The following is a 12,461-nucleotide window of genomic DNA, read 5'->3' on the forward strand; positions in this document are numbered from 1 at the left end:
AGGCACATCTGGCAGCTGTGACCCAGCAAGCACCACCATTTGCTGACCTACCTATGCATCAGAGAATAATAAGATTTGGAAGGGGGTTTTGAGGAATATTCTGGGATATTGGAGGACTCTATGGTGGGAAGGGTAAGGCTGGTGATTGTGCGTGTGTTGGGCACTTTGTGCAGGCTGGGGCAGGTCAGGTATCAGATACAAACATTCCAAATGTCCATACAGATGGGATGGTTCAAGCTATCAAAGCTTGTGAGATCAGAACAGGCATAAAATACCCTATAGATGAAAGGCCTGCAAGCTTTACCTCCCTGAGTCTTCTGCTGAGCCCAACATGCAGTCTTCTGCATGTGTATAATTTGCTTCAATGGTTAGAAACATCTGCTGTTAAAAGTGATGCTTAATATATTTGGCTTCCACTTCCAGTCATTAGTTCTTTTTATGCCTTTTTCTGCCTAATTAACAACCTTTTAGTACCTGATACTGTTTCCACTGAATGTGCTGCTATATCGTAATCAAGTCACTTCTTAATCTTCTCTTTGATAAATGAAAAAGATCAACCTCTTCAATTCTCTCATTTCAGACATTTTCTGCATCCCTGGAATCACTCTTACAGATCCGGTCTGTATCTCCCACCGTGTTTTACTGATCTCCTTAAAATGTCAGTGTGGAACCATGGAGGGCTCTGGAAGGAGTCCCATGGTGCTGGGAGAGGAGGCTGAGCCACCTCCTCACTCCTCCTTCCAGCTCCAGGCTTCCTGCATGGACTGAGCATACGTTTGCTAGGCAGTAGAGACTCATCTTCATGGATATTTAAGATATGGGGGGCTGGAACAAGATGATCTTTAAGGTCCCTTTCAACCAAAACCATTCTCATTCTGTGGTTTTACCAAAATGCACTGTGTGTGACTGGTGCTTCCCACAGTGAGATGATGATACCTTGGCAGTGGTGAATTCTCCTTGCCCCCAGCTCAGCCAGGTAACCAGTCTGAAATCCATTTAGCATATTCACTATTCATATTCTATTGTGCTTTTTATTTTTGTCAGCATGTCATACAATACTAGGTCAAAACACCTTTTGGACATCAAGGATATTGCTTCTGTGCATTACTAATATCAGATGTGCAAAGAATAAAATCAGGTTTGCTTTGCTGTGACCTATTTTTCCTAAAACCATGTTGATGGGCATATTTGTGTGTCCTTCAGTTCTCTGCACAGTCTTTCTGCCTTGGACAGATGTCAGTCTCCCTGTCCTCTTCAGGCCATACCTTTGCTTTCTTTAAGTAGAAGACTTCCAGCCTCCTAAAATTTCCTCTTAAAAATGAACATCAGCATGCAGCAGTTTTCTTAGTTCTCTTAGAGCTCTTGGATGCAAAATTATTCAGTTCTGCCAAATTTAAATATCTTCTGGTGCTGGTAGATGTTGTTGAATGTGCTTCTCAATTGCTAATAGGATGGAAATGCTTCATCCTCATAACGAGTGTTATCCTGCTTGTTCCCAAATGTTCCAGGACAGTGATTACAGCATGTCCATCATATCTGTCTTATTAGCAGCTCCTCCATCTTCACCTAGTGATGGACCCCCATCCTTCCTAGGAAGAGTCTGGGTGTAAGTCTTTACTAATCCAACCCCTGAAATTTTTGATTTGGGGAAGAACTGGGCAAATAGGACACAGAAATAGATGGAACAGGATTATTTAATTGACTTGCATCACCATCCTCTAAATGCTTCTCTTCTAGCTTGCAGATTCATCATGCAGAGAGAAGATGCCCAGAAAACAGTAGAGAGAAATAGGGGAAAAGAGTATGAAAATAATTATATTTTCTACTATATCACCCAGGCTTTTTCCTTTGCCTTTCTCCTCCTTGGGGGAAGGATCTTTGGCAAGACAACTCAGCCCTTCCTCTTTGCTGTCTTCCCTGCAGCATCCTTTAAGTTGTCTTTGATCTGTGTAACCCACACGGTGTGTCATCGGTTTCATCAGTGGAGGCCGGTCAGGCAATTTGTGATATTCCCAACTCAATTTACATTTCAAATGCTTGTTCTGGGAGCTCATGGCCCACTGTATTTCCTGCAGCTTTCTCCTGCTCCCCAGGACAGACGTTCCTCAGCAGCTCCTCACCAAGTCACCAAGGGCAATTGGATGCTCCTATCCCATCTAAAACACCCCCTGGCTTTTTCCTGTCTGGGTCGTAGGTTCATTGTGAAAAGTGAGAAAGTTAAAATGATCCCATTGTTCTTCAGCCCTGAGCTGAAGGAGGTCCTGGTGTGTTTGTCCATGAGCCATACACAGCTCCTGTGGTCCCGGGAAAAGGCACAGTGCCTCCCGCTGCCCAGGTTTTCCTGGAGGAGCCTCGGACAAGGGCAGAGTGGGGACTGTGTGTGGCACAGAGAGGGAGTGGATCTCCTTTTCCCCCAGTTTCCACCTCACTTAGGGTCTTAAAGAGTGGGTAAGGAGATTATGCAGAGAGGGAAGATTTGAATTTCTTGCATCCTGGGAACAAGAACTTGAATAGAAAGACTTGGTTCTCCCTTAATTTGAGCTGATGGGGATGGTGGGCAAAGCTGATGGGATTTTGGTAGACACTCTCTTGAAATAGAACTGTGGGAAGAAATTCCAGGGGGTGTGAAAGCAAAAATAACGCAAGAAATTCTGGATCTCAGAAGAGAGACGGCAAGACCCTAAGAAATTCTAAAAATTAAAGTACTATTTTCAGGAACTAAATATAATGGGGCTCCTTTGGAACAGCTTGGAGAAGCAACAATATAGCGCAAAATTGCTGGGCAAAATTGAGGCTGTTTTCCCTCAGTTCCAAGTAAAGGATTCGAGCGGAGGCTGATGTAGAAAGTGGCGTGGGAGCTCAGCAAGTACAGGGAAGTCTGGGAAAAGAAAGCACAGAGCTGATGTGCAGCCAGGTTTGTAAAGTGATGGGTACAGCTTTGCTTTAGGCAATGCCAAGCCTTGGCACCCAGCGGGTGCTGGGTGGAGAGGGGAAGGGGTGCAGTGGGCAGATGGAGGTTTCATCTACCCCCCATGAATTTAAACCCACCTTTCCTAGCTGATCTGAATTTCATCTGTTTTTAAAAGTTTATTATTTGAAGGCTGGCCTTTATGGGAACCCTTCTGGAGAGGGGACTTGTAAGGAAGGGTTTAGGGTTTATCTGCTTCACCTCTCAAGGATTGCCATCATGTCCTGTCATGAGACCTACAATAACACCCAGCTGCATCTCTGCAGGCAGCTCCTGTGAGCAGGAAAAGGTTGAAATGTGCCTGTTGTGTGGTTGGAGTGTAGGGGGAAAAACCCTGTGGCCAAGTGCTGAATCACCCCTGCCTCCAGCCGTAGGACCAAAAGGCCAAGCAGACCGGGAGCTGTGAGACTGGGCAAGGTGATTAATGTCTCTGCAGCAGGGATTAAGCTGAGCCTTAGAGGTGATCCATAACACTGGAATGAAGAGAGAGCTTCCAGAATGAAAGGCAGGAAAATCCACAGCTTGTGCAGTGGGTGCAGGCCTGTGGGATGTGCAGCCCCCAGGGAGCACAAGGGCCAGGAATTGTTGTGTGCTGCCCCTGCCAGGCTCTGTATCTGCTTGGCCTGGGTGCTGCTCTGGTTTTTGGGAATGTTCTGGTCCTTTTTGCCACCTTAGTTGCTTGTCTTAGAGAAGTCTTTTACAAGCAGACCTGGCTGTCCTGCTGACTGTGCTGTATATTAATACTTGTGGAGCTGCTGAGCATCCTGGTGATTCCTCATATGGAAAGGCTCTACAGCCTCTTTAATTAACTTAATTTAGAGATTAGTGTGTCGAAGGGAACATCTCTCCTGGGGAAAGTCTTTCGTTTATCACCACTTAGCCAGGGAACTGTTCTACTTTTCATTTGCATGCAAAAGTTCATCGTGGTGAGAGTGAAAATTAACCTTTTGCTCCCCAGCATGCACTTTCCTTCCTGGAAGGGCAGATGCATTGTGCAAGGAGCAGCACTCTTTGCAGTCCCTTACAGCATTCTAGAACCAAATTTTGAGGTGGAATATCACAGACACTGCACTGATTCCAGAAAATCTATCTCTGCTAGTCCCAGGGAAGCACTGACCATGGCACCGTGGTACTTCCTCATTTGGCCTTGGCTATTCTCTTTGGTATCTCTGGTCACCAAGCAGGAGGGAAAATATGGGCTTTGGGGAGTTGGTGGAGCTATGAGCCCTCGGAAAGGCCCCTCTTCCCTCAGGAGAGGCAGAGCCTCATGGCAAGCAGTCACTTCACAGCAGAAGCCTTGGAAGCAGACCAGGGCTAATTAAAGCTGGCGTTCATGCTGGCGTGCTGTGCTGTGGGTACCTGTGACAGATGGGGGCTGCTCGCCCTGACTGCGAGGTACTGCTAGTGAAGAACATGGTACCAAAATGTTTTTCAGGGGCTGATGGCTGGTTCCTGTGGCTATGTGGGGGTGTGTTTGGGGGGAGGTAGGGGTGTACTGGGGCTGCCAGCTGTACCTGCCCGTCACTCACTGCTCATGTCCTCTCCTTGTCTCATAGGTGAAGGAATGGCTGTGCTTGAACTGCCAGATGCAGCGGGCTCTGGGGATGGACATGACCACGGCTCCTCGCTCCAAGAGCCAGCAGCAGCTGCACTCCTCTTCGCCGTCCCCCTCCCAGTCCCCAGCCAAGCACCCGCAACCCCCGGTTGCAGATAAGACCCCACCAGCCCCCCGCCCCCTGCCACAAGAGCAACCCAAACCTCAGCCCACAACGCCGCAGAGGGAACCACAAGGACAGCCAAAACCTCAGGAGGCGGCCAGGTCCTCCCCACAGCATCAGGCCAGGTCCTCCCCGCAGCATCAGGCCAGGTCCTCCCCGCAGCATCAGCAAGCCAAGCCTTCCCCCTCTGAGCAGAGAAAGATGCCGGGAGATGTGGGGGTAAAGCCTGCTGCCCCAGCCCCCGGGGCTGGAGCACCGGAGCAGCCCCAGGAGGGGCTCACAGGGAAGCTCTTTGGCTTTGGGGCATCCCTCCTGACCCAGGCCAGCACGCTCATGTCTGTCCAGCCAGAGGCCCCTGCTCCGAGCCAGCCGTCTCCTGGCAAAGTGCCTCCAAAAATTGTCTTCAGCGATGCCAGCAAAGAGGCTGGTCCCAAAGCCCCAGGGGCACAGGGCCGGGCTGGTGCCGTGCCGGCGGCGAAGCCGGGCAAACCGGAGCAGGGCGTCAAGCCAAAGGAAGTGCCGAAAGCAAGGGTCTCGTGCCCCCTGTGCAAGGCGGAGATCAACGTGGGCTCCAGTGAGCCCCCCAACTACAACACCTGCACAACCTGCCGGCAGCAGGTCTGCAACATGTGTGGCTTCAACCCCACGCCTCACCTCGTGGAGGTAAGGGGGCTGGCGGGGGCGGGCGTCTTCTGATCCAAGGGCGCATGCTCTCTCCTTGCTTAAAATGGAGACAAGATGGGGTGCTTGCTTTCAAAGGTCTATAAAAAAGCCTTTAAGAAACTGCTGAAGCCAAGTTCCTCCTAGGGCAAGCTGCAGGGATGGAGTCCGTGCTCCTCCACCTCCTGGCAAAGACATGGATTTCGTGTGTGTACACTGATTTCATGCTGGTTTCATGCAAGGAGCAGAGCAAGGCATGGCTGTTGTTAAGGGCACTCCCAGCAGTGACCACTGCTCTCCAGAGTTGTCCAAGGGTGAGGTCATGCAAGTGCCACTCCCCAGCTAGCATCCTCCTCCTCTTGGTGTGGATGAAGGCCTTGGCCAGACTGGAGATGAGGCTAATGATCCTGCATTCTTGAGTGGTGAGACTGCAAGGAAGATGATACAGGGGAAGAAAGTGTCAGGCCCTCAGCAAGAGGAGCCTGTGTGCAGGACAATGGAATGGGCTGAGCATGGGGTGGATGTGGGGATGCCCAGTGTTGTTTCGATGTGAACTGGGTGTGCATTCTGCAGCCTGCTGAGATAGAGTGCAAGACGAGAACAGAGGCTGAGATGGTCTGAAATCCACCCAATCTTATAGTTACAGTTGAGTATGTCTCTGAATTGTGATGCCCACACAGATCATCTTCTCAAGCAACAAAAAAGCACCTCAGCCAATTCCAGTCACTGGTGCCTAGAGAGGAGAGTGGTGCAAGTGGTTCAGCTGGAGCATCCTCCTACCCCTTCCACCTTGGAAGCTAGGGAGGGCCATCTTCCAGGCCCTTCACCCCCCCGTACAGGTGATTTGAGACCCTGACCAGAGGAGGTCCAGGGCTTGCTCCTGCAAGTGCTGCATCTCACAGACCGTTAAGACACAGAATTGATAACATCAGCACATGGAGAAGTTAATGGGAACTTGAAATGACCAGAAGTAGGATTGCTAATCTTGGCTCCGTTCCACAGCAGATAATTACATTTTATATCCCTAGCTCCTCCCTGCAGTTTCAATTACACCCAGTAATTTTCTGTTCTTCCTGAAGCTGCTGCTGCTGCCACCGCTCGTGGTCACGTTGGCAGTGGAGGAGATGCTCTCCCAGAGTGTCTGTGGAGGTGCAAACCCCCCAAATGGCCATCTCAGTGTACACAATGCTGTCTTCAATGCCAGTTCTCTGCTCCTGCTGTTGCTTCCCCCACTGCCTCCACCCTGCCCTGGGGGCTTGAGTGAAGAAAGCTGTCCAAGTGTTTGTTCTTTGGATACAGCTGAACCCCGTGTAGGCATGCCCCTGGGCAGCAATGTGTTCCCAGGCTTCAGAAGGCTCATGCACTGGTGCAAAGGCTTTAATGCTCGCTGGCACCCGGCTGCTAATTAATTAATTAGATAATTAATTTGGGGTTGGGTTGTAGCCAGTAATGTGGTGATCTCTGCATGTACCAAGGAAAGGTGAGCTCTTAGCCCTTGTCTCTAGGGTCACTAGCTGACACCTGGGATTAAATTTCAGATTTTGAAGTCTGAACTCTGCCTGGGTTCCCTCAGCTCTTGAGCAAATGCCTTCAGACACCCTTGGACAAACCCACCCTGGCTTCTCTTAATGTTTCTTGCTGCAGCTCATCCCTGCAACATCTACGAGCCTTCATATAGAGTGAAGACCCACAGCAAGGTCTTACTCAGGCATTGTGCTGTCATGGGTTTTGTTTCACTTTACACTGAAGCTTTGTCCAGCTCTGCATGGTTGGATTGGTTTATGGGATTTATTTTTATAAGAGTTGAGGAAAAAGTGCAGCACTTGTGCTGTGGATGTTTTTAACAAAAGCTTTCTGAGGAAAGGGAAACATCACAAGGTGTGTTAACGTGGTTGGGCATTAGGTTTGCTTAATCTTCTGGGAAAATTGCTCTGTGGTCTGATCTCTTTTTGCCTGCAGCTCACATGGGCTCGTCCCAAGCCCTGAGGTTCATGCAAATACCAGAACTCACTCTTTGAAACAGTGAGGCTTGATCCATTAATTGCTTGATGAATTAGGACCTTGGCTATAAGCTGCCCTTGGAAGTTGTGTGAAAACTAATGAGGGATTTGATCCCAAGTCTGGTAAGTGCAGAGGAGCATGAACTGTGGTGGAGATGGGCACCCCTGGAGCCTGAGAAAAGCTTCACCCTGGCCCAAAAAGCATCAGTCACAGGGAGGGAGAGGGCATGGCCCACAGTGGCCTGGTTTTTGGAGGAAGGATGGAGTTTTGCAGGAAAATAGCACTAAAACCATGTCTTTCCGGCAAATAAAGTTGTATTGTCACTTCCAGAAAGTGAGGAAAGCTGTTGCCCCTATTTGCAACCCCCTAAAACTTCTGATTTCCCTGTAAAGATGTATTATTATACCCATGCTATTTTGATTCCTATCCCACTCCTGATCTAAAGATGGAGTCAGAGGCTCTGTGTCCCTGTCGTCCCCTCCCACCCTCTGGAGCTGCCTGGGGAGGTATCCAAGGAGCTGCCTCCTCCCCAGCAGTCTGTTCAGCCAAAGTGCACTCAAACCTACCAAAAGAGAAGATACTAAAAGTGCTGGTTTTCTGTGAACTCACTGGCTGAGCTGCACAGGTGCTGAGCCACCCAAAGAAAAGGGTAACTTGTGCTTCTCGTTTTGTCCTTGCACCGCTATAGACTGATGCTTATGGCAGGTGAAAGATGCTCCAGGAGTATCCCACTCATGAGAAGCTGGGTCGTGCCTCTGAGCCCTGAGTTTCCACAAGGTCTGCCAGCAAGGCTGGCTTTCCTCTGGCTTTGGGTCTTGGTGGGCATGATCAGAAGGTGCATGATCAGAAGGTGCAAGTGTAGGGCCTGTGAAGAGTTTAGGGAGAAGGGTAACATTTTGGCAGTACATCCCAGGAGAAGTGGAGACTGTGTGTGGACTGTGGTGGCCCTTGGCTCTGGAAGCTGTGGGTGACCAGCAGAGGAATCCCAAAAGCGTGCCTGACTTCCACTTTCTCTGTATGCTTGCCATAATACACATTACCCAGCTTTAAATAAGTTGTTTATGTGAAATACCAGGAGTATAGGTGCCTGGGGCTTCCTCCCACCTCCTCACACCTCCTCCAGGAGCTCCATCCTGGCAGCAGTACCATGAGATGTTCTCAAGCCAGAGCTGACACTTTGGGACTCTCCCAAATTCCCTACAGCCTCAGCCTGATGCCGTGCAGGAAGGGAAGAGGTTTCTGGTGCAGGAAGACCAGGTGCTGGGTCATTTTGCTGGAGATGTAGGAAAACTCCTGTTTGTGGCACAGTCTGCTGAGGGAACAAGTGATCTTGCAAGAGCTGGCTCACAGTGTGATTGCCCTTGTGCTTGCATTATGTTCTCCCAGTAACCCCAGTTGACCCCAATTGACTCCAGGGGTTTTGTATTAAGGAACAAATGACCTATGCATGTTGTGTTACTAAATAAACATGGCAGGATGCCCCGTTGCCTTATTAACCAGCCTGAAACAGGAGCAGTGACAAGTTTCATTGCAGAACACTGTTGATTCCCAGGTGCCAGGCTGAGACCTCCAATGGGCACCTGACCCTCAGGAGGGTCTTCTTACTGATTTGTGGTACTGGCCATACCCCATCCAGATCCTGAAAGTGCTTTTTTTCCCCCTTGATTTTCCCATGCATTGTAAAAAACATCCTTTTTTAAATAACACTTGTGTTTTCATAGCTGGTGCTGCTGAATTGCTCTGTCTGATCCCCCCCCAGTTAATGCTGTTAGGTTCCTTATTATGCATATATGCATATATAACACAGTAAATGCCTATCATATGTTGGTGAGACACAGGAAGAGGTTTCCCAGAGAAGCTGTGGACTTCCCATCCGTGGAAGTGCTCAAGGCCAGGTTGGATGGGGCTTTGAGTAACCTGATCCAGTGGACGGCATCCCTGGGCATGGTACGGGAGTGGAATGAGATGAGCTTTAAGGTCCCTTCAAATCTGGGATTCTGTGATTATCCTGGATGTGGTATCACAGGATGCAGGAGCAGTGTTTGCTTGAGCCCTTCATGGGACATGTTCCCCTTCTGCTTGCTCCCCTGGTACCTGCAGCCAGGTACCAACCAGTCCATTCAGATGGATTTCTTGCAAAGAGCTTGTGAATCACTGTATCAAATACTGTCTGGAAAGCCCCTTACCTCTCTTTTCATCATGATCCAAGAACTCCTGCTGGATAAATTTGGTCCCTGAGCAGAACAGCTCCCCAGGGTGGGATGCTGCACTGCTCAGATTCGAGATGCTGATGCTGAGGATGGGGCTGACCTGCCCTACTTGCAGAAGCGGCCGCGGCAGCTCCTGGCTCGGCTACAGGGAGGAATGCCTGGGAAAAGGGACTTCAGTGAGAGGAAAAAAGCTCCGTGAGCTCAGCCTTTGTGCAGAGCAGGGTGTTGCTGCCGGCAGCCGGAGGATGGGTCAGAGAAGGAGAGCCGAGGAAGGGTTTTGTGCCAAAAATTATTTTGGTGCCGGCACACAGATTTCAGAGAAGAGCTGAAAAGAGAGCGGGAGGAGCGTCGGGCTCCTGCCTCACGTGCCCTCGCTGCGAGAGGGGCGGCAGCCGGGAGGGAGCCTGTGTTCACATCCCGGTGTGCCGAGTCTCCCTGCCCCCCTTCCCAAGGGTCCCTGCTCTCGCTGGGAATGTAATTAGCTCCTAGGCAAAGAGGATTAGCGGAGTTAAGAGAGCCTCCAGCTCAGCACTGTCTTGGGGTGCAAATCCCAGCCCCGGTCTGGCGTCTGGGGCTATTTCCCCCTCCTTCCAAGGCAGAAAAGCAGGATAAATGTGCCTTAAGAAGAACCTGACTCCTGCCCTCTGGAGCACAGGTGTCTGTGCTGGGGATCCAGCAGCTCTCCATCTCAGAAAGCCCTATGTCCTTCGTGAGATGATCAGAAATGCTTCCCAAAGAGCTACCTGCCTTTGTAGGGTGACAGGGAGCGTGGGTGACAAGCAGGGACAAGGCTTAAAGTTTTTAGGCATCATTTTTCCATAGGAATCCAGGTCCTGTTATTGTCCTGTTCCTACCAGGCTCAGAGGGTAGCAGAGACATGCTCTGCAGCTCCTGATGGAGCAGGGAGCAGCTGTTGTCAGTCACCCTTTTGAGGCTGTTTTCCCTAAGTCGAGTGTCCTGTAATGACAGCTTGGCAGAGTCCCTGGAGCTCAGATGAGCGTTAGGATGGCCCAGTCCCCTTTCCAGGGACAGGAGGAAGAGCAAAGTTCCACTCTTGAAAGGTGGGCAGGAGGTTGGACCCTGGAGTTTTTTGCAGGAGAAAGAGCCAGAGATGGAGGCCACAAGGTGCAGCAACTGGCTGGGTTTCTCCTAGATTTTTGTGCAGAAATCATAATTTTAAACAATACCTCAGCCCTGAGGGTATGTATATTTAGGTCAGTCACATAAACTTAAGTCAAACTGAGAGCTCTGCATAGTAGGGCAGCACGAGAGAGGAAGGCGGTTTTGCTGGCCTGAGCCCTCAAATCCTGTTAAGGGCTGGTAATTAACAGCTCGCTGTGACTCAGGAGTTTTCTGTGCTGCAGAACCTGCTGTAATTAAGCTGGTTCGTTCTGCTGGGCTCCCCAACAGCTCCTCCTGCAGACACGGGGCTGGGCTCATTGTAACCTTGCAGATGAGTCTGAATTAAGAGTGGGGTCCCACCTGACAGGAGATGAGCAGCATCTGTGGGTGGTCCATTCATGCAGTCCATGTTTCTGTACCAGACCTCACTGCTGGATTTTCTGCAGAACCCCATTAGATGTTAGCGCTGTGTCTGCTGCTGGCTCTTGTCTTCTGCTGTGTGTTTTTGGAACTTCTGGGACTGCTCCACACACTGGAGTTTGCTTCACCGTGCCTGCTCTCAGCTTCTGGCCACTTTAAAATTATCTTAAGAACTGCTGTTCCTTTCTTTAATCAGTAAAAAAGCCCAGAGCTCCAGGTTCCTTTCTTGTTTTAGCTGCAATTATATTATTAAGGGACAAATGTTGGCTGTATGTTGACCCTGCTGATTGATACTTCTGATACTGCAGATTGTTTTCAATCGTTCATAAAACCACACAATATTTTTGCAGAGGTGACAGTGGCTGAGCAAAGCAGAGGATTTCTGCCTTCTAAATGAAGATATATTTGAAGTGCCTATGCCAGGCTGGTTTTCCAGAGCATATTTGCTGTGCCCTAGGACTTGGAGCCACTGCCTGTTGTATTACTGTGCTCCTGGGCTAGCAAGCTGCTAGGGCCAGCAGTGCCAAGGTGTCTCCAGAGCTGTCCTGCTGGGGAGTGAGTGGATGTGTCAGGATCAGACCCTGAGTGCTCACTGTGGCTCAGGCAGTCAAAAGATTTGTGCTTACAATAGGGAGCTCTGGCTTTGGGGAGGTCAGTATTACTCCTGGGCCAGCCCATGGTGCTGGAGGTGAGGTGGCATCAGGACAGATGTGATTCCTGAGTCTCCACTTCTCAATAGTCTGTAAGAGCTCTTGGAGCCACCACCTCACTGCAGGTTTTGCTTTAATTGGTGGTGAAACTTCATCCATGTGGTATTGACCATGGTGTTTCCTAGAAAGTGACAAGGAAAAGTTTGGGGAAATGCTTTTTGCCCATATAACATGAATAGGTCTTCATGGCAGCTCTTCTCCCTAGCTAAGTTTTGACAGCTTTTCCCAGCAAATGCTTATTTTGGTAGGTATTGCAGATCTGCTTCTCAGGGATGATGGTATTCTGTCTGTGAAACTTCCACAGACTCATCCTTCAGAAAGTCACTGGAGCCATCCTTGAGCAGACAAACAGGGACAGTGACCTTGCAGCAGGGACATGGACACAGGCATACAAGGCTGTCACTGCAAGGACATTGGATATTCTCATCCAGTTGGGTGCCATGAATATTAAAATTCACCAACATGGGAAGGGCCTGAGTAACTTTCCATCACCCGACTGAGGTTTCACAGTTTGGAACAGCTCCGGGAAAGGCTGAGAGAAGATCAATAACTGCCCTAATGCACCTTGTTAGGGGTGTTCTTGACCTTGAGAAGCTTTGAAAAGAGTTACTGTTGTGCACATGAAAGGTTGAAGGAAGCAAAAATAGGCAAA

The 12,461-nt window shown here is 49.7% G+C and overlaps 1 protein-coding gene across 1 annotated transcript in view; it reads left to right on the plus strand.

The window, feature by feature from the left end:
• Positions 1-12,461, plus strand: part of BSN (bassoon presynaptic cytomatrix protein) — a gene marked incomplete at its 5' end in the record, with an annotated part of 87,124 nt that overhangs the window by 40,655 nt on the left and 34,008 nt on the right. The window contains one exon of the mRNA XM_083869775.1: positions 4,525-5,349. Coding sequence (XP_083725901.1) covers positions 4,525-5,349 — 825 coding nt within the window. The remainder of the gene's footprint in view (positions 1-4,524; positions 5,350-12,461) is intronic.

This window comes from Zosterops lateralis, assembly GCF_965231275.1.
Source record: "Zosterops lateralis genome assembly, chromosome: 11".
Taxonomy (NCBI): Eukaryota; Metazoa; Chordata; class Aves; order Passeriformes; family Zosteropidae; genus Zosterops; species Zosterops lateralis.